The 22,574-nt window shown below is 43.1% G+C and overlaps 1 protein-coding gene across 4 annotated transcripts in view; it reads right to left on the bottom strand.

The window, feature by feature from the left end:
- The window catches only part of KLHL29 (kelch like family member 29), a 413,696-nt gene that overhangs the window by 20,372 nt on the left and 370,750 nt on the right, over positions 1–22,574 (bottom strand). For all 4 annotated transcript variants that reach the window (XM_054179897.1, XM_054179898.1, XM_054179899.1 and 1 more), the window contains 4 exons: positions 19,670–19,868; positions 16,851–17,033; positions 14,010–14,190; positions 1,325–1,518 (listed from right to left, as the gene is read on the bottom strand). In XM_054179897.1, coding sequence (XP_054035872.1) covers positions 1,325–1,518; positions 14,010–14,190; positions 16,851–17,033; positions 19,670–19,868 — 757 coding nt within the window. The remainder of the gene's footprint in view (positions 1–1,324; positions 1,519–14,009; positions 14,191–16,850; positions 17,034–19,669; positions 19,869–22,574) is intronic.

Here is a 22,574-nt window from a genome sequence, read left to right as displayed (position 1 = left end):
GACCTGATCTAGGGAGCCCCAAGGAGAGAGTCACAATAATTGTAACAAGCTATAATAAGAACAGCAGCTTATTTTAGCTTTCTGAATATGCTTAGGCCTTACCTGAACACCTTGTAGCTGTGCCTCTACAATTTATTACTTGTTATTCCTATGCCTCTGCCAGGCTCAATGCTGAGACTGATTTTTTTGTTTAAATGAAGCACCTCATGTTACCCTTTGGTTGTGACTAATAGGTTTAGAATGGTGAGAAACTGGATCAGGTTGCCCAGAGAGTTGGTAGAAGCCCCATCCTTGGAAGCGTTCAAGGTCAGGTTGGATGGGGCTCCTAGCAACCTGATCTAGTTAAAGATGTCCCTGTTCTTGCAGGGGGTTGGACTAGATGACCTTTAAAGGTCCCTCCCAGCCCCAACCATTCTGTGATTATACAATGCAAAAGCAAGCCACTCCTAAGCAGCTTCTCTGTGGTAACTACATAAGTGCTGTTTGTCTACCCAGCTACAGTCAGGCCAAAGGCTGATCAGAGCCACCCAACACAGAGCAGGTGGCACAGACTGGCTGCCACTGTGCAGTAACACCCCTGTCAAGCTGAATGTTAAATCACATTTCTGAAAGCAGCCCAAACACTTACAGTGCAAATCACCACAGAAAACAAATAACTTGCAATCTTCTGAGTGCTATCCTAATTTTTTGGAAAGAAATTTGTGCCTCTGACACTGGCTGGTATGGTGGCAAAGTCTGGCTTCCTGTCTTGTTCTTTATTCTGTAAACATTCTATGAGCCTATAAATGAGTGGGCAATATAAATGAGTAAATACAGTTTTAATAATCCACACACCTTGGAGATTTCAGTCTCTGAAGCACACATGGCTTTGGACACCACTGATAAATCCCAGTTAAGACTGATTCTTCCCACAGGACAGGTGGCATGATAACAAACCATGACAAACAATCCATTAACTGAGTGTTGGTGTAGCCCTGCATGGACCAGCACGATGCCAGGATGAAGTTTCACTGCACTTTGTGATTTTTTTTTTGATCTAAAATTACCAGTTGTCCATTCCTAATAAATGCTTTCCTTTCTCCTCCACTTCGAACTCATCACTTTTAGCTGATAACCAGCTGCATTAATGAGTGACAATTGCTTTCAGTAAAGATCCAGATAATTGCCTCTCTGCTATAATATATCATGCATTCCTGTCAATCTGTTGTAAACATATTGCCCCTCACCCTCCAACTCATTTGCTTTCCACAAAGTCATTAAAATACCTGTAGCACAGAGATTTCTGTTCTAACAGGGGCTTCCTCTGACACCACGCATCCCTTACCGATCATTGGAGACTCTATGAAACTCCATGAATTAGTCTGAGGGATGTAGGACTGCAAGACCCCCGCGGCTCGGCCGGCTTCATTCACCCCACCGAAGACGTAGATCTTCCCACCGCAAACGGTTGCAGCAGCTGAATGGACAGCCTTGGGCAGGGGAGCGATGGTCTCCCACTGGTTGGTTATTGTATCGTACCTGGGATGACAGCAATTGGAGTAAGCTGAGATGACACAATACTGGGTGAACAGTAAAGACAGGACAGATGGGTGGAGAAAGCAGGCTGAGATATAACAGAAAGGCAGCTGGAGAAGAAAAGCAGCAGTGGAAATGTATTTTTTCACGTCCTACAAATTCAGCCACTTGGTAAACAGCACAATTAATGCTTTTTATAAGCTTTTAAAACATTGAGAAAAGCCCAGAGAAAGATGGTTCTATTTTCTGTGTGTGCCTCTCAAATCTCATTATAGTCCAAGCTAAAGAAACTCAGGACATCTTTGTTGAGACATCTTCCACTAATTAATTTCTTTTAATGAGTATACAATGAGATCATTCTTGCAAATCAGTACAGATATCCAATAGCAACCACGTGGAAGGCAACTGCTAATAATACTTCCGTTCAGCTTGTGGAACACATCTCACCTGCAACATAATGCAACATGATAGCTCTTTTCACTCTAGTTAACTGACCAGCGACGCACGGCTTGTGCCAGAGCAAGTTGCTTCCATTTAATTTTCGTTGTGCAAACCAAACTACTGTGCTTCATTGCAGGATGCTGTGAATGTTAATGCCAGAAGATTTCACCATTGCATCCATGTTTGACATGAAGGAAATAGAAAAGAATATGCATGAAAGCCTTAAATTAGTTTAAGGTCATCAGTATCTAATTTCATTGAGCCATTGACCATAAGGGATGTGCAATTGATAATCCAGGGATGAAGAGTCATTTTACACAATGTCATAGGTACAGGTGTCAATTTAAAAAAAATATTAAAATGTAAAGATATTGTGGCAGTGATCCAAATACCTGGTCAAAAAATGTGTCTTGGAGACAGTGGAAAATAATGTGAATGTCAGGCTTCTGTATTTCCACGTAACGGTGCATTCTGTCAAATACAAGTTTCCCGTGTAGCAATTATTCAGAAGTGTTCCAGCCACACAGCCCAATGTGCAGCAGGCAAAAGCAGGGAATGGGAGAACAAAGAACTGCCTACTGCAGGAGGGTATCAGTTTTGAGAAGAAACCACAAGACCATGGGACCTGATGAGATCTGTTCACAGGTCCTGAGGGAATTGGTGGATGGCCACTATCCATCATATTTGAGAAGTTGTAGCAGTCCACTGAAGTTCCCACTGACTGGAAAATGGGAAACACAACCCCCATTTTTAAAAAGGGGAAGAAAGGAAGAACTGTGATAACTGGGGAACTACAGGATAGTCAGTCTCTCCTCTGTGCCTGGTAAGACCACGGAGCAGATCCTTATGGAAACCATGCTAGGGCATATGAAAATGAGGTGATTTGTGACAGCTACCATGGCTTCATTAAGGGCAAATTGTGCCTGACAAATTTGCTGCCTTCTGTGTCAGAGTTACAACATTGGTGAATAAAGGAATAGCAACCGATGTTCACTACCTGGACTTGTGCAGAGCATTTGACCCTGTCCCGCATTACATCCTTGTCTCTAAATTGGAGAGATGTGGATCTCAGAGAGGGACCACTTGGTCCACCAGACTGGCTGAATGGTTGCACTCAAAGAGCTGCAATCAATGCCTTGATGGCTGAGTGGAGAACAGTGGCAAGTGGTTTTCATCAGCGGTTGATATTCACACCAGCGCTGTTCAACATCTTTGTCAGTGACAGGGACAGTGTGCACCCTCAGCAAATCTGCTGATGACACCAGGCTGTATGGTGCAGTCACATGCTGGAGGAAAGGGTTGCCATCCAGACCTTGACAGAATTGAGAGGTGGACTCATGCAAACCTCAAGAGTTCAAGAAAGCCAAGTGCAGGGTCCTGCACCTGGGTCAGGGCAATCCCAAGCACAGATAAAGGCTGGACAATGAGTAGATTGAAAGTAGCCCTGTGGAGAAGGACTTGTGGATATTGGTGCATAAAAAACTGAGTATGAGTCAGCAACACACATTTGAAGCCCAGAAAGTCAATTGGATGCATCAAGAGAAGTGTGGCCAGCAGGTCGAGGAAGGTGATTCTCCCCTCTCTACTCTGCTTAGACCCCATCTTGAGTACTGTGTCCAGCTGCATCTTGCACCCAGTGTAACAAAGTCATGGACCTGCTCAAGTGGGTCCAGAGAAGAGCCACAAAAATGATCAAGGGCCTGGAACACCTCCCCTGTAAAGCAAACTGACAAGAGTTTGGGTTGTTTAAACTGGAAAAGCAAAGGGTCCAAAGACACCTGTAGTGGCCTTACAGTACTTAAAGGGGGCCTACAGAAAAGATGGGGAGAGACTCTGTCAAAAAGTGTTGTGATAGGACAAGGGGTAACAGTTTTAATCCGAAAGAAGGCAGATTTAGATTGGGTATTAGGAACAAAATCTTCACCAAGAGGGTGGTGAGGCAGTGGAATCGCTTGCCCAGAGAAGCTGTAAATGGATACCCCATCCCTGGAAGTATTCAAGGTCAGGTTGGATGGGGCTTTCAGCAACTCGGTCTAGTGGAAGGTGTGCCTGCCCATGGCAGGGGGGTAGGAAATAGATGAACTTTAAGATCCTTTCCAATCCAAACCATTCTATGATTCCTTCCTTTTATGTAAAAGGGAGAAACAGCACAAAATAAAGTGCTTCATGAAAATGCATTAATGAGTTTCCAAGTAATATAACTGAAAGTAATTAACACAGTCATAAAAGTGATGCAAGAGCAAGAAGGAGGCAACCTTTAACTAAAACAAAATTAGGCAAGTCTCTTATAATGAGCATGGAGAACTGCCTTGTACAATGCTCTAAATTAGTTACTGAGAAATTAAATTCATCTACAACAAGTGATCAAAGGGAAGAAATCTAACAAGATTAAACAACATGGAGCTGGGAGCATTCAAGTTGACACACCTATATTGGGCTGATTGTTAGTGTTTGGTACCAAACCCGAGTCTGCAGATGCCTTTTGATTGCACAAGTGACTCCTCCAGGTAAGGCACCATATGATGCATCTCCTGCATTTGCCCAACAGCACTCTGGACAACACTCATGTCCATCCTAGCAGATATGCACAAAGCTTGCATATAACAAACTGTTTCACACACTGTCTTTGGGCTACACTTTGCTAAATCACCTTCTGCAGTTATCAGGGTCTTTGTAATTTAATTCTTATTAAAAACTGGTTAAGAAATTGGTTTGAATTGTTTAGAAACTCTGAAAAGCAATAGAGCCGAGAAGGTCTGACCTAGTTCCTTCCTAGTTCTTCATACCCTAAGACATAAATGATACCTGTCACCTGATACCTGTCTCACACCATGCTTTCTCACTTAGCACAAGAAATATCTCTGGCCAGTCTGAAGATGGGATGGTGAGCAACCCCTTTGCCTTCTCTGGCACTGGCAGAAGAACCTGGAAGATCACAGTTCCAAGGCAAGATACATTCCTGCCAGTGATTTTCTGATTGTTCTACAGTATTTCTGAGAAGAAGGAAGTACATTCTTCAGATATGCTGGGGACTGGATGTGTTTAAGGAAACATCCATAGAAATACTGGAGAAAGGTTCTAATTATGAAGACATCCTATTTCTGGATGAATTTCACTACTGCAACCTCAAGTCCCCTAGAACTTGTTTTTCACCTACTTTCACTGCTCTTCACTTATACTCTAAGATGAAAGAACTGATCTTTAATGCTCCTACCCTTTTCATCTGCCACTGTGGAACCAAAAATGACCCTTTTCATTTCAGCTGCTGAAAGCCAAAGGCTGCAAGTCTACTAGATACAGGTACAAGTGGGACAGCTTAAAAAACCCACTCTTATCTTGAGGGTCATTTGGTTTAAATAATCAGTGAAGCAGGTGGAAGCAAGTCCTTGTCCACTTAACAGACACATCTAATGTGGATTTTACATAGGCTGCTCAGTGAAGTAATCCTCTTAAGTAAGTACCTAACTTACCTCTGGGGCTGAAGTTGGTGCCCTTGAGGCTTCCTGATACCTGCCCATCAAGTCCTTCCATTCCCCAGGAATTTATTCCTCTAGTTCTTTCTTTTCTTGCAGGAGTGTGGACCTGATGACTACTCTGTATTTTGCTTCAGCTCTCCCTCACCAGAAAGTAATTCTTCTTTTCCTGTTGCATTATAAAGCTGTCTGGTAGCTCTCTTTCACATACGCACTTGCAGAAAATAATAAAGCCACCTCTTCATCTTCTGTGGGATAAACTAAATAGTCTAAGCTCCTTAAATCTCTGCAAGGCAAGTTTCCATCATTTTGGTCTATCTCAAGACAGCTCTTAATGTGTTCACACAAGGATTTGCACCAGATTAACTAAATTGGTTTAAAAATGAATAAAGTTAAATCTTTGTAACCTTCCAGGACAGGAAATAATGACACCTGCTTTACTTCTCTCTCTGGAGACTTTCCCTCTGTTGTGTCATCGCTGGTGCTGCCATCGGTCCACTGCCATTAGTACCAGTGGGGCTCCTTGGCTGCCTTTAACACTGGCTCTGCTCAGGTGCCAGCAGGGAGGGAACTTATTTAAAGAATCATCACTTCGATCTCTTTCCATTAGTCAAGCTTTGCATTTGATTCCCCTGTTTGAAGGTGTAGATGGAGACTTAATGGGAGCTGGCTTCAAGCCAAGCAAAGGCTTTTCTTTCTTCTCCTCCAGTGCTCCCTCCAGTCCTGGTGTGTCCGTGCTTGTCCCTGGCTATGGACCTACCAAGCCCATCCAATCTGCTGAACTTGAAACTTCAAGGACATTTCCTTTTATGTGACTGACTCCTGGTTTTACAGTCCTTGCACGCTACAGACTCACATGTGCTTTTATGTGAATACCCTTACACACCTTCCTCTGCCTCCAGAACAGCCCCTGAAGCCTTGCAGTCCATGGCCATGCCCTGCTCTGGGCATCAAGCTTTCCACATGTGCCAGATGTGCGTGTCCCTGCCTGTCACTTCACATGCACTGAGCACCATTGCCTCACCTGACCCTTGTGCAGCCATTATCCTCTGGTTTATGTTTTATTTATATACCCACAATATGGCAAATGATTTGAGCCCAGCAGAAATACGGCACAAGAGAGCACATGCAGAAATAACCGTGCCAGTTTCCATGACTCTTCACTCTTAGGATTTAATCTGTGGGCTGATCTTCCTCTTGCTTTACTCATTTCATTCAACACCTCCTTTCTTGCTCTTTCTCTACCACCTCAGTATTAACAGCAGAAAACACTTCATTTCAAGCTGTGCTGTTTTGCTTCTCTGTCTTCTTGACTTTTGATCTCTTGAGTACCTGAAAATATTTATTTTTTTTTATCCTCAGTGTCTTAGATTCTTTCCTTCTAGGTTAAACAGCCATATGAGTGTCTTCATTTATTCCTATTTATTCCTTACATCATGGTCAGCTGCTAACAGACGTGCACCTTCAGTCTCTTATACATTATTGAATTCTGTTTGCAGGAAAGCTGTGACGTGAAATAGCACTGTAGAGTGTCATTGATCTGCTCTTCAGACAATTCACATGCTGCTAAAAATTACATTAACAGATTAATAGTTTTTGACTTTTTTTTTTTTGACTATTCTGAGGGGCTTAAGAAATTATTATTGGACAAGGCTACATAATTAATATTTGTAAGACACCACAGAATCATCATATTGTTTAGGCCGGAAAAGACCTTTAAGCTTAAGTCCAGCTTGGTAACACTGTCAAGATCACCATTAGACCATGTCCCTAAGCACCATGGCTACAATGTCTTTTAAATATCTCTAAGGATGATGACTCCACCACTTCCTTGGGCAGCCTGTTCTGGTTCTTGACAACCCTTTTTGTGGATGAAATTGTTCCTAATGATGAATCTAAACCTCTCCTGGCACAACTCGAGGCCATTTCCTTTTGTCTTATCACTTGTTACTTGGGAGAAGAGACCAATACCCACCTCATTTACAATCCCTTTTCAGTGAGCTGTAGAGCACATTAAGGTTTCTCTCCTCAGGCTCCTCTTTTCCAGACTAAACAGCCTCATTTACCTCAGCTGCTCCTCAGACTTGTGTTCTAGACCCTTTACCAGACTTTTTCCCCTTCCCTGGACGTGTTCCAGCACCTCTTGTAGTGAGGAGTCCAAAAATGAGCAATATGAGGTGTGGCCTCGTTAGTGCAAAATACAGGGGGACAATCACTTTTCTACTTCTGCTGGCCACACTATTTCTAATACAAGCCAGCAAGCTGTTGGCCTTCTTGTCCACCTGGGCACACTGCTGGCTCATATTCAGCTGGCTTGACCAACACCCTCAGGTTCTTTTCTGCCAGGCAGCTTTCCATGCACTCTTTCCCAAGCCTGTAGCATTGCATGGTGTCTTTGTAACCCAGCCACAGGACCCAGCCTTTGGCCTTGTCAAACCTTGTACCATTGGCATTGGCCCATTGATTCAGCCTGTAGAGATCTATAGAGCCTGCCTCAACTCAAGCAGATTAGCACTCCCATCCAATTTAGTGTTGTCTGCAGACTTGCTGAGGGTGACTTGATCCCTCATCCAGAGCATTGATAAAGACATAAAACCCAAATGTCCCAAATAGCTCTGAGGAACACCACTTGTGACTTGCCACCAACTAGATTTATCTACATTCACCATCACTCTTTGGGCCTGGCCATCCAGGAAGGTTTTACCTAGCATTGAGTATGGGCAGCCAGCTTATCCAGGAGATTGCTATGGAAAAGGATACCAACAGCTTTACTAATGCCTTGGTAAACAGCATCCATAGCCTTTCCACCATCCACAAAGGGAGTCACCTTGTCATAGAAGATCAAATTAATCAGAACAGACCTGCCTCTCATAATCTCATGCTGACTGGGACTGACTGCCTGGTTTGTCCTGTGCATGACATACGATGACAGTCAAGATGGTCTGCTCCACAACCTTCCCTGGCTGGCAGGCCTGTAGTTCCTTGGATCATCTTTACAGTCTCTCTTGTAGATGGATGTCACATTTGCTACCCTCTGGTCAACTGGGACCTCCCTGGTTAACCAGGTCTGCTGGTAAATGACTGACAGTGGCTTGGTGAGGTCTCCCATCAGCTCCCTCAGTATCCTTGGGTATCGTAGAAGGTTGTTAGCCATTTCCCCTTGGATTATTATGCTCCTTGTCCCTGTCTTCAAGCTCAGATGGGTGGGTACCCAGAGAACAACTGGTCTTACTTATTAGAGACTAAGACAAATAAGGTATTAAGTATCTCAACCTTGTCAGCATCTTTGCCACTGTGTTTTCCCCTGAACCTAATAAAGGAGGCAGATTCTCCTTAGCCTTCCTCTTGTTACTAATATCTTAATAGAAACATTTTAAATTGTCTGTTACAGCAGTACCCAAATTAAGTTCTAGAGAGGCTTTGGACCTTCAAATTTTCTCTCTGCACAACCTCATGACATCCATGTAGTCTTCCTGAGTTGTCTGCCCCTTCTTGCAAAGATTATAAACTTGCCTTTTCTTCCTGAGTTTCAACCAGGGATCCTTGTTCATCCAGGACAGCTTTTTTCCCCAACAGTGTGTCCTTTGGCACATGGGGACAGCCTGCTTCTACACCTCCTCTCAGCTGTAGTGCATTTCCAACAAACATTTGGTAAGTTGAAGTCCCCCATGAGAACAAAGGCTAGCAACTATGAGACCTCTCTCAGCTGCTTACAGAGTATGCATATGCCTCTTCATCCTGGTTGGGTGGTCTATAACAGACTCTCATCATGATATATGCCTTGTGGACCTTCCCCTTAATTCTCACCTGTAAACACTCAACCCTGTCATTACCATCACTAACCTCTTGACAATCAAAACACTCCCTAGCATACAGAGCTACCCTACCACCTCTCCACTCTCAACTATCCTTTCTGAACAGCTTACAACTATCCAACGCAGCACTGGAGTTGTGTAAATCATCCCACCAAGTTTCTGTGATGGCAAATATATCTATCATATTTTTCTGCTGCACAATGGCTTACAGATCTTCCCACCTGGTGCCCATACAGTGTTCACTGGTGTAGATGAACTTCAGTTGGGCTATTGATCCTACTACCTTTTTGGAGGGAGAAACCCTAACTCCTATATGACCATGTCTCAATAAAAAAGTAGGTTCTGAAGCAGTTTCTAAAGCTTATAAAGCTTACTCTTTACATTGAATTTTTTAGACTGTCTTCCAAGTACACACTGACAACCAAAGCAATCTCCCAATTTCAGACAACCTTATTGTAAAAATGCTGTCAGGTCAAGGGGATTCATCTTCCTCTGTCCTTCAAACAGATAATAACTAAAAAACACCCACATTTCCACACTTATAGTCACATATATTGTCTTGTCAGCATATGCAGCTTCCTTGGCTCTCAAATTGCATATATTACAGGGCCAATCCATTATCTAAAAACCTAGTTCGTGGAGCCACTTCATTTTGCTGCCTCTCAACTCGTATCTCAGAAGAAGACAGGAAGTGTAATACCCTCTCACCTAACACCTAATGACTCGCTCCCTGTCTCACAGAAACTTGCCAGAGGGGCTTGATGGAGAACTGCAACTGTGCTGTTATTTCCCTAAACACTCGTTCCAAAAACATAACTCTCCCTGAAAATATAGCCATGTACAGCCACAAAAATGGACTTATAACTCAGCCCCTCTGGCACATGCATATTGTTTTAAAATGAGTAACGAATAGCTCCAACTCATCTGTTTGTGATAGTCCCATAATACTATTCATCAAGCTGGAATTTTTACTGCCTCTTTACAGACAAATGACAGATAAAGAGTAAAAAAATCCCAGTCCTATTAAAGTTGATGGGAAAACACCCACTGATGCAAGTGGTACCAGAATTTCTGGTTGAGGCTTCAATGACACAACTGAAAGCACAGAGACAGCAGCACAGGAGCTGATGCCATAAACTATTAGGAGTCCAGTGGTACCTGTTTGCTTTAATGCTTTCTAATGGTGCAGTCAGGTGGCAGCATGTATAGCTGTGATGGTCTGACATTTGTTTTTAAAAAGCCAAATGCACTAAAAACATCTTTATAACATTTTAACCATTTAGGATGAACTATTGCAAGAATTCCAGGGGGGGGAAAGTGGAGAACAAGAAGGAAGCTTGTCAAAAATATTTTCTCTGTCTTCAAAGACCTGCTGTTGTGAGGCACCCTGGAGTCTCCAGCTCTGGGGCTGCTAACTGATAAGGTCAGGGTAGGTCACTTTGGATTGGAGCTGTGCCCTCCACTGTGCCAGCGGATACACATCAATATCCGGCCAAAGCTGGACATGTTCATGCTTGAGCTGACTGAGTAAGTAGAAGGCAAAATGTGGTTGGGAAAGATAAGCTTCATGTGCATGAAGGGAGGTGGTAGATGGCCTAGCAATGAAGAGTGTCCTTGCCCTTCAAACTGATGGCACAGCCCTGGATTGCATTGTCAGGCCTCAATAAGCCCTCTATCTGACTGGATAACAGAGCTATACTCTCAGATGCCTGCTTTGAGGTGAAAACCTGACCAAACCCAAAGAATGCACAGCCCTGAAATTCAACACTGAGGGGTTCAGCATTAACCTCAGAAGTAAATGCAATTTTTGGCATCACCTGACTTGGAGCACACAATCACGTCCCTGCATTATTCTACCAGAGTGCTTTTGTAAGACCTGCTGACTGGCAGAGAGGTTTCTTCCCTCTAACTAATTATATCTCAGTGTCCTATCCAAAGTAACATATTTGAAAAGGAATATGCAGCCCATACATGGGGAGAAGATCAGTCACCTGCAGGGAGCGTGGAAAGAAAGAGCAGGCAGAGTCAAGAGGTGGGCCTTAACTGTAACTACAAGACAGCAGACAACTGAGCAGTTACAGTGACTTCACCTTGCATTTTAATTTTTGGTATTTTTTTAAGTTGCAACCTGAATTCTGAAAGCCTCACTGCCTGCACAAGTGGGTGCCATGATGTAATTCCTAGATAAGCACACAAATTAGTTACCTGGTCCAAATGGGAAATGCTTTAGCCTGAAAAGGCCTGGCTTTGCTTGGATCAACTATGAGGGTCAACTTTTTCTGACCTGCATTTCTAACAGCAGACCCTGAAACATCTTTTCTGAAATGCACAGCTTCAGCCATGCCATGTTTTGTTTCTGTCATCTCCAACTATCATTTTAAGACAAAGAACAGAAAAGAAAACATCTCAAAACCTCTCTCATTACTTGGCACAACCCTAAGGAGGCCATGTTGCATTTTTTCTATGGCTTTGTCTCACAAGTCACTTTATAGACAATAGCAGATTAATTATACCACGGGTTTAGCAAATCCCCATGACAAGCCATCCTTATTGTGGTTGAGACTGTGTGTGCTGCAATGATAGGGAGGAAATCTGCTCCTTTCTCAAGTCTCTTGGTGGACTTACAGCTGAAAACCAGCACGGCTGCTCTTGCTGAGCCATGCAGGGTATGCTGGGGGCCTGAGTGTGACTTTGCAGGCTGCAGTGTTGTTTGTGGCAAGGGCTTGGGTGACTGAGATGAGAAGGAAGGAGAGGGGGTGACTTTGATTGACTTGGGAGTTCATTCAGCCAACATCTTGGATCCTAAAGCGACCGTGATAATTAGAGCAGAGACAGAAATGTGACACTAGGAAAAATAAAGAGAGAGACTCTGATGAGTGACATCTATCAAGATACCTATCTGCAATAATGTTATTTTGATGTTCATCTTCATTAAGATCTGCACTGCATCTCTTTCCTGGCTACACAAAAAAGTTTCTGTTAGTTAAAAATTTACTGATTTAAATTTCAAAACAAATACCTTCAGAAATAAATATGAATAACATGGTAAGATTTCCTTCAAAGCAAGTCCTGAGGGCAATGTCCACCTTAAGCTCAGGACTAAAGAGGGAAGCAACGCTCACAGGGTTCATTCACTGCTATGATTTATCATTCATCCTTTGCTGTCTGCATTTTCCTGACTTGCTCGGTGTGTCATCACTAGTTCCTCAGCCCATCCAAGGCCAGGAGGGAGGTAAGGCTACTTGCAGAGCTTCTCCCACAGCACACATCCTTTCCAGGGATTATTTTGTCACATTGCTGTGTCCTAGGCAAAACCGTGCCAAATATGCGAAGACAGAGGAACACAGAACTAAGGGCATACGTGAATTGTGATCATTCAGCACCAGACAGGATCTCCCTGGCCATGCATACAGGCAACTGGTCTGTCCCATGAGTTGAACTAGGCAGAAATATTTTGGTAAAGAAAAACTCATCACATGATTACAGACTAGCAAAAAGCAGGTCTGCAGAAGGAGACTTTACTTCTGGCATTTCTTAATTTCCTGTGTATTTCACTTCGAAGCACTAAAAAACTATTAATACAGGTTTTGCTATTTGGTATTTATGGTATATGCTTAAATGAAAAAATAAACACCCACTGCATAAAAGGAGCATTAATGTTGCTGCACCAAAACCCAGAAACAACAGATTGAAAGCATCTTTAAATCTAACCTTTTAAAAAATGTTTATTTTTATTTTCACAAATCTTTCCTAACAACTGATCCCCTTTTGGCTTGCCTGTTAAGGCAACTTTTACTGCTTCAAAAGATGTTGCTGAAGAAGTAAGTATCCAAATTCAGTAGTTAAAACTGAGAGAAAAAGAAGAAACCTAATATTTTTGGTTGCCAGAGTCATTAAGGAAAAACATTTTGCATAATGTATAATTAATCTATTGTCACAATGCATTTTAAAGTGTGTGGGCAAGGCTAGGGCTTTTTGGAATTGATTACTCTTACATGTAGCATTTCTATGTTTTAATGAAACCACTGATATGCATACAAAGTCTATGGTATTGAATGTTAAGGGTGACATGGAATTAGTTTGTTTTGGAATTCTAGTTTGTGAGTCTTTTGTGCTTTCATTATTTTATTTTTTTTTTAAGTTCCACATGAGAAAAGGAAAATTTTTATATATGGAGCCTTCTTCAAAAGAGAAATTTCCACTCTCTCCCATTTCTGTTTGGCTTCTCTCAGCCAGGAATTCAAAACTGTTTCCGTTTATTGGCTGTTTTACTCAGAGCTCGGCAGGTCCAGCCCTCTGCCAAGACCACCAAAGAGAGGATCTTCCTTCCAGGCAGGTCAAAGCTGAGGGGCTTTACCGAGAGAGTACACATGAAAACAGTGCTTTGCTGTAGGGTTTTTTTTTTATTAAAGGGGAATTTTTTTTTTTTGTGGTCTGTAAAGACTTGTACTAAATTCAAAAGAAGTTTATTAGTTCATTCTGTAATCTGTGTAAAGTGTCCAAAGAAGCTTAATTCCTCTCTTCCCTCCCCTGAGCAAACTAACAAACAAATTGGCAGCTTTCGTCTTTGGTTTTGAAACAATGCTTTCCACTGAAGCTTTAAAAAGAAATCTAATCCTGCATAGTTTTCTCCTCCCTCAGCTGTTATAAAAGCTTATTTTAACACATACAGTACATTTGATGTGTCCTTTAAAAGGAAAATGGTTCTTTATCATAGCATGAAGAAAAAGCTCCAGCAAACAGCATGTGCTGGGTTTTTTTTTACCTTTCCACATGGTCAACGTTGCCTGCCACACCGACCCCTCCAATGGTATAAATTTTCCCGTCGTACACCAGACTGTTATGTCGACACCGTGGGACTGTCATGCGGGACACCAGGTTCCAGTTATCGAGCAAGGACATGTAACACCAGACATCAGCGAGCGTGACACCCGACTCCATGCCACCTAGTACCACCGTGAGGGCAAGAAAAAGGGAGAACTATGTGAGATCCTGGAATGGCAGCAGCTTTGCACACAGCAATCAAAGCCAGTTACAAAGTAAAAACTTTTCAAATTACATTTGACTAATTAAAATAAATCACCCTCAATACTGAGCATCTGTTGCGATGATGCATATCTGTGTCATTTATTCAAGCACCCTAAAGGCTGTTTTGTAAAAATAAGATGACATGAAGATATCAAGATGTCAGACTATGAAGGACATGTACATAAGGGGATAGACCCTTTTCAGTGTTCATAAATAACTTCCAAGCTATTAAAGTAGTACAACACTTAGAAGAGCCTTTCTTGGCTTGTGAGACACAGGCCAGTCTGAAATCTAAAATGCTTACCGCAGTGGTGGATCGAAGCAACACATACGTGGGCAGAATAAAGTAAGTGCTTGCACTGTAGGCTTAATGTTTAACTTTCAGGGACAAGTTTCTTATATATTTTCATTTGTTTACAAAGGAAAGAACCAGCTGTACCACTCCTATATACCAGTTCCAGATGCTCCAGTGAAATATTTATTTGAGAACACACTTAGGAGTCAGTGGTTGTGCCAGGAAAAGAAACTAGACTCAGTGGTTTAATGAGAAAACCAGGCTTCCTCCTTTGTGTTTTGCTCTCCCAACCTAGGCAGTGTGGGGTCCAGTACTTGGAGCTTGCAGGGGTTTATTCGCAGTTCTGTTGGTTCCCCTTCTTTTTTTCCTGTGTCTGGTAAAAGTTTGAATGAAGCAAAATACCAGCTGACACTCAGCTAGGTTTACAGCCATGCGGGACTTTCAGCTTTCCTCTTGCAGCCACTGAATACCATCAGGTCACTCAGCCGGATTCAAGGGAAAGAACTGAAATAAGCTTTGGATTTAGAATCCAGCAGTTTTTGTTAGCAGGTATGGCACAGCTTAAAATGGCTCTACGTATTGGAAAGTACTTCAGCTAAGAATAACTAAAAGTCAACATCTCACAAAAGCCTCCATAGAAAGCTTTCGCTCCAGTGGCAAAATGAGCATGGGCAAAAAACCATCAAGAAATAATTTCCAATCAATCCTTAGGGCCTCTATGCAGTATTAATGGAATTTAACACCACAGGCAGCAATTTACTACAGAAAATGCAGTGAGGGAACTCAGCAAGGGAAAGGCAACAGCTGTAACCCCTTACTGGTACTGCCTGGTGCATCTGCGCTCCCAGCTACATCCTCAGATCGCACATATCTGAACCTCTTTGCCCAGGCTCTCTGTTTTATCATCAAACCTCCACTCAGCTGCCATCAGAGCATCCTTGCATTGCCTGGTAAGAACTGCTTTTCCCCCTCCAGCCAAGCAGAGGTACCATCAGACTGCAAAAACCCAGACACCGTGATGCTATGGGCACAGTGCAGACAGCTGCTTTGGGAGTTAAAGCCTTTTAAGAAGTGTGGTCTCAGTTTCATCAAAACTAAGAAGATTATAGGGATAGTGACTACTGTCAAAAGAGAGGTCTCGACAACAAGTACAAAACATGAATGCTCCTGTAAGCAAATACTGTAAGTGTAGGTCACGTATTCAGCAGTTCAGCCTGTCTGTCTCCAATTCCCAAACCCACCATTTAGACTCAAATACGGCCAGTATTTTAAATTGTGTTTCTATGGCAGTGAAACCTCTTTGCATGCTTGATGGTTATCAGACCTATTTTCTTCATGTTGCAACTGCAAAATATTGCTGTTGACTGCTTTGAGAGAACATTAAAGCATGGAGAAACAGAGAACAATAAAAGCAGGGCAATCCCTCTCTCCCAGCCTCCCTACCACCATCTTTTCTCCCTAGGAGAAGCTGGTAAAACTCCAGCATATCCTTTTGTGCTGCCTGTGATGTAAGATGGACACTTTTATCCCAGCCCAGTAAATCTTGGAGATGAATGGACTGAGAGCAGCACTGTGAAGAAGCACCTGGGGGTCACTGATGGATGAAAAATTGAAAATGACCTGGCATTATGTGTTTGTAACCCAGAAGGTCAATCACATCCTGGGTTGCCTCAAAAGAACTGTGGCCAGCAGGTCAAGGGAGTTGATTCTCCCTCTTTACTCTGTTTTCATGAGATCCCACCTTGAGTACTGTGCTCTGCTTTGGAGTCCCCAGGACAGGGAAGACATAGACCTGAACAAGCGGGTTGAGAGGAGAGGCACAAAAATGGTCAGAAGACTGGAACACATCTTCTATGGGGACAGGCTAAGACAGCTGGGGTTGTTCAGCCTGGAGAACAGAAGGCTCCAGGGACACCTTATTGTGGCCTTTCAATATTTAGAAGGGGTATATAAGAAAGATGGAGAAAGAGTTTTTACCAAGCCTGTAGCAAAAGGACCAGAGGTAACGGTTTTAAACTCAAAAAAGGTACGTAGATTTAGATTGGATATAAGAAAAAAGTTTGTTATAATGAGGGTGGTGAGACACTGGAATGGGCTGCCCAGAGGGATGCCCTGTCATTTGAAGTGTTCAAGGTCAGGCCCAATGGGGCTTTGAACAACCTGATGTAGTGGTCAATGTTCCTGTTCATGGCAAGGGGGGGGGTCAGACTAGATGATCTCTGAAGGTCCTTTCCATCCCAAACCATTCTGTGATTCTATGTTTCTATGAAATCTGCTGCTTACCTGAGAGATAGATGTTGTCCCCAGCGCTGACCACGCTGAAAAACTCACGATCGTAGAAGGGCAGGCTGGCCAGTGGGTACCACTTGTTGTTTTGAGGATTTAAGCAAGTGACTGCTGTTAAAGCACGCTGATTCATGCCAATCATCTGACGACCCCCAACTAAGACTATTACCTCAGCTACACCTAGGATTCAAGTAAGAAAAAAGTTATTATACAAAAGTGTCATCTCTCAAGCAGGCAGGAACCTATCAAAAACACTCAGCAGTCAGGACAATTTTAATATATTGTATATAAATCTGCTGTAGACTGCAGAATCAGAACAAGACGAGGAAGAAAAAAGGGTATGTGTATGTGTGGGTAAGCAGTGGGTGAGGAATAACACTATGAACATGCTTGGGAGAACTTGGTAGGGAGCATACCATCTGGGCAAAACTTAAAGGGGAAAGGAAATGAAAAGGCAGTTCCATGTAAAGACATCTGTTGATTTCCATAGTCTTTGGGCGAGACCTGCAAGTAGCAAATTCCTATTCCACTGAAGCAAACGGAAATTTCATCAAGGGCTATGATAGCTTTGGAGCCTGGTCATTGTCCACAGAAAGTATGTTTGGACTTTAACTTGAGGAAGGTGTTCTCACACTGGAAGCTCATGTCTGAAGGAGATGTACGCCACAGTTATGGTTCTTCATCTCATTCTTTTCTCTGCATATACTCTATTTAAACATTTCATTTTCTGGTATTTGTTTGGATTTTTTGGTGCTTTTCCGTGAGAAAGCGGGTTTTCCGTATGTAGATAATGTGTTCAAGCCATAGACCAGCATCTTAGAGTACCAGGTGCTAGGAAACATGACAGAGACAGCCCCTGCCCTCCTACAGTAATTGAGAGATTTTTCTGTGCTTGAAAAGCTTCCCCAAGGCCCGTTAAAACACAGGATGTATAGCAAGACAAGTTCTCTCTTCAGGCAAATGGACAAAACTTTTGCAATCCACATTTCAGAGGTTTTATACCCATTTCTCATCCAGAGCTGAGTAAAATCTGATCTGAATGCTACTCCAGAATCAGCCCCACAGTGATGGATCACAGTTTAACTCTGGGATGTCTTTTGGCTTCAACCCCAAGAGTCAAGTGCTGGGGAAAGTTTGGATTTAGCATTTAACAGAAGTGCTAAACATCCTTCTGCAGCAATTGTAAGCCTTGGTGCAATTTGTTGCCAGGAGAGGTAGGCTTAGAAGCGGGACCATGAGGCCATGAGCTGGAACAAATCATCATTTCAGCAGACAAGTGTGCACAGGCAGGGGGGGGTCAGAAGTGGAGAAGTGAGATTGCCAGCAAGAGAGATTAGGAGCTGCAGCAGAGAGAAATGTGTCTTCAGAGTAATGGATGATTGTCATTCTTCATTAGTGTTTTCAAAAAATATATTTGTGTCATTCAAGCAAGGTTACTCTCTTAAAAGTTATTAAGTTAAAGTGCTGTACAGTTTCAAATAAATATTTCTTAGTAACGAGAGATCATTATTTTTGCGCCATAGCAGAAAATCTAATCACCTGTGCAAGACACAACTTGATTATAATCAATGACCTCGAGAGGGCATGTGACATGCTGCAGCGAGTCCACAAAGGGTGCTTCGAGATCCTTTGTGCCTGCATGAATGCCGTTGATATGCAAAATAACATGACTCTATATAATTAGACTCTGACCTAAAAAACTATAATCACCCTCTCTTACCCTGAGAGAATCACTTTTCCCTCATCAACAAGCTTCTGGAAATGGATCATATTACACCTACAATTTTATACACATAAAATAAGCACTTTTCAAAAACCGCTTCAAACATCACACCATTAGTCGTCTTCAATGAAAGACTTTTTAGGGTAGATTGTTATTGAAAGTCCTCTACACTTCATCTTTTTGAAAGGTGCCTTGATGAGGCAGTCTCCAGAAGCTGCAAAAATAGTGGTTTGATATGCCATCTCCATGCCACATTAGCATCAGTGGCAGTGACAGAAAGTTTTGTCTGGCTTTGTGATTGTACTTGTGGGAGGCAGAAGTACAGGCAGCATGTTAAAACAAGTCACCTGTTTCATCTGACTCCTTCTTAGATGAGGTTTGCTACCTGATATTTGCACCACTCTCTGTTCAGCAAATATTTAGGGTATTTCTGATATTACCAGGGTCTGGGCTCTGCTGACATGTTTGGCACTTGGGTATTTTCCCTGTATTTTTCCAAAAAGGAAAACACACACCTTCCTCAAGTGAGAAAGTTCTTGAAGAGGCATGGTTTTCCATAGTTGCTGGGTTTTTAAAAGGCAATATATCATGTGCGATCCATTTGTTTTGGGAGCAGCAAACAGCCTGCTCTGGTACTGCGAGACTCACCATATGAAAGTAATACATTTAGAGAGGGCTGTGAAAGTGAAGTTGTTTTATCAATATTAGTCAGATCCTCCCCACAAGAGGTTGACTGGCAAAGAAGCACATTATTCACTTATTTTTGCAGCTAGAGAAACTAAAAGTAAAGGGATCATTTTCAGACAATGGGGTAATGTCACAGTCTCTGTCAAAGACAGTAATTCCTAAAAACTAAGATCTCAAATTCTGTTTCAGGAGTGTACATATAAACACCCACATCTGAACACTGGGAAAAGCTCTTAAATACTCGAGCAAAGTAGACATGGAAAACGGACCTTGAAAGGTCACCAGGCTCTGAGAAGGAGCCACGGGATGAAGCTGAGGTCCATACACCATCCCAGAGCATGTTCTGGCCATGCCTGGGAACCATCGGACTAGAGAGTTGGCAGTATTGAAGGAAGTTCTGCTTTACCTGCAGAGAGCCTGGGCCGGGTCCTTGGTGTCTGCATCTCTTGTCGGGCGTGTGGCAACATGTGATAACGTTTGGCTTCGTTCACTAGATCTCGGCAAGCCTCCGAAGACTTTATCAACTCCTCGTTGTCAACAACGTTTAGCAGATAGCTGGGATGGATGAAGGGGAGACGCACCACTGCCAGCAACTCTGCAGCATACTGTGAGGGGTGGAAAAATAATAATGTGTTGCGGCCTTTGCGCTGCTTGGCATCTCCTGCAAATTGTCCCCTCACCCAGCCTGGAAAGATGCTTGTCATGGATGCTACATACAAGCCCTGTCTAGCAATCCAGTGGGACAGAGACAACACAGCCCTGTGCTCCCTGATCCAGGCTGGCTTTGGTCCCAGGATACTGACAATCGTCTTCAAAAGGTGGCAGCTCCTGTTATATAGGACTGTATGGAGAGATTTTTGAAAGTTCATTTTAACTGAAGCTGAAAATATAACCTTGTGCACTGGAGACACGGGAGAAGAGTTTGAATTCTCCGAACTAACCTTGAAACACGAGTGTGAGTGTTGCACTATAAAAAAGAAACCCCAAACAAGTATTTTCTGGCACTATAAATGTGAAACAGAAGCCAGTAAGTAGTGTAGAGTTCAACAACCACCAGGGCAGAGACTGAGCAATACCAGCCAGTTTGCCAAAAATCTTTTAATTAATAGAGTTTGTTTGTAGGTGAAAAAAAAATATGTAGATGTAGATTTTGGGGAAGTCAGACTCCAGAGGGTGCTATACAAATACTGACAGTAAGTTTCATCTTCTAAATAAACAAATTAAACCTTGGAGGGCAAAGAACACCCTAGCAAATGAAGCTGTCTGTCACTGAACACAGCTTAAAGGAGAACAAAATCCCGAGAGAGAAAACTGCAATTGAAAAACCAAGAGTCCATCCTTAGATTATTCTTTCTATATATAATTGGTTATATCACAACACAGCACAAGAGTACAGTGAAAAGCAGAGTAACAGGAGAACTTGGTACTTGAGAAGCCATGCACACAAACAGGATACAAACTAAGGATGCACAGCAAGAAAAGATAATCATCTGGTGTAATAAATATTCATACAATGACAGATTCCAAAGATCCCAACTGGGATTGAGGCCAGAATGCAAATAAATATTCCCAAGGTTCATGTGACTGGTCCTGAGAATTGCTGGGTGCCAGCAGCATCTGCTGCCCTGCAGATGCCTCTGGTTTTCTAGAAGCTACTTGACTCTCCCTTACTTTTTCAGCAGTGTGCCTGTCCCTGCAGTGTGTGACAACCAAGTGACAGCAACAGCACGGAGGGGAATGGGACAGGGGCACATCAACATGGGAGAACAGGGATATGGCCTGAGCCAACTAATGGGCTGGCCAGGCAGGTGGGTACACAGTGACAACCAGGACCGCTTCAGGGCTTCTCCTTTCCCCATCCAAATGGAAGAAGCAGGATTAATGTAAGAGGAAAACAGAGGATTTCCTTTCCCAACAGCAATTCAGAGCATTCTCCTGACAGAAAGCCACATGAGCCTGGTGCAAGCTCAGGCAAAGCGAGGATGTGACTACTTCTGAGGAGCTGCACTCCACATGGCAGCAGGGAGATGGTCATAGTTTCAGGCTGCTCATCAGCCCTCCTTGACATGGGCCAGTAATTTTCAGTATAGCCCAGAGTTTTGGTCTGGCCACCCTGTGGGTGAAAAAGACAAGTGATGCAAAAGTCATGGAAAAATTACAGCATTCATCTTCTGGAAAAAAAATCCCACGTGAGTGGTGAGTTTATGTCTCCTACTACCTCCAGCACACTACTGAACAGAGCTTGAGGTCACTTCATCAACCTCCAGACCAGAAAAGAAGACACTCCTCTCTTCTTCCTTTCCTGAAATCCATTTCTAAGGTGCTTTCTAGGAAGCAGAATGGCTGTTCTCCTTCCCTGGAGTCACAAATGCCAAGCACTTGGCTGCAGATATCTTAATGCCATTAAACAGTACCTCACAGGAGAGGGAGCAGTGGACATATGGCAGTGGGTGGCAAAGCTCTGATTTCAGGAAGTGCTTTTTTAAAGAAGGTTGGGGGCGTTTAACCTTACATGGGAGCCAAGACAAAGCGTGGCATTAGGACACAGGAATAATGCGCAGTGTGTTCTGGGGACAAGCCAGACAACCCCCAGGGGAGAGGTTAATCCCCACTACAGGCTGCTCAGGAAGCAGTGTGAGTCACTAAAGGGCAGTTCAAGTAAAACTGTAAAATATAGGGAGTGTATAATGCAGCCAGCACCTTCCCTTGGTGCAGTGGGACATGCCAGAGCTGCCCCTAATGCTCCCGAGGCAGGTCTGCACTGCGAGCAGTCGTAACACAAAGCAACACAAAACAGAGGTGCAAACAGTTGTGCCACTAAATTAGAACATGGTGTTTCACAGCTACCACGGCGTCCCACAGCCAAGTGTGAATTAGCATTGGGAAGGGAGCTCTTCTGTGGTAGGGACAGACAATTCCCATGGGCCCAGTGGAGCAGCTGTCTCCATCTCCCACCTTTCCCAGAATAAATGGAGCAGCAGTGCTGCCTGTGCATGCTGAACTCTCACTCTCCCACCTTACTTTAATTAGATAAGTGAGAAAATGTGATTCTGTTTCTCTCCTGTATTTTTTTCTCTCCCCTTCTCTCCTCTTTTGTCAGAGCTTGTAGCTTATTTTGAAGGGGAATAATAATTAGAACATGTTGCTCCCTTTCATCAGCTTGAAAGCTAATGTCACATATCAAAACTGATGTCGCTTTTCACTTTTCTTCTCTCTGCTCAAACAGCTGGGAAAAGCTGCCTCTGTGTGTGTGCACAGCCATGCACAGTCGTGACTGGGGCTTGTTGCTGATAGCATTAAGGGTACATATA

Source organism: Dryobates pubescens, chromosome 3 (assembly GCF_014839835.1).
Source record: "Dryobates pubescens isolate bDryPub1 chromosome 3, bDryPub1.pri, whole genome shotgun sequence".
Taxonomy (NCBI): Eukaryota; Metazoa; Chordata; class Aves; order Piciformes; family Picidae; genus Dryobates; species Dryobates pubescens.
This window is presented reverse-complemented; position numbering and strand designations above follow the sequence as displayed.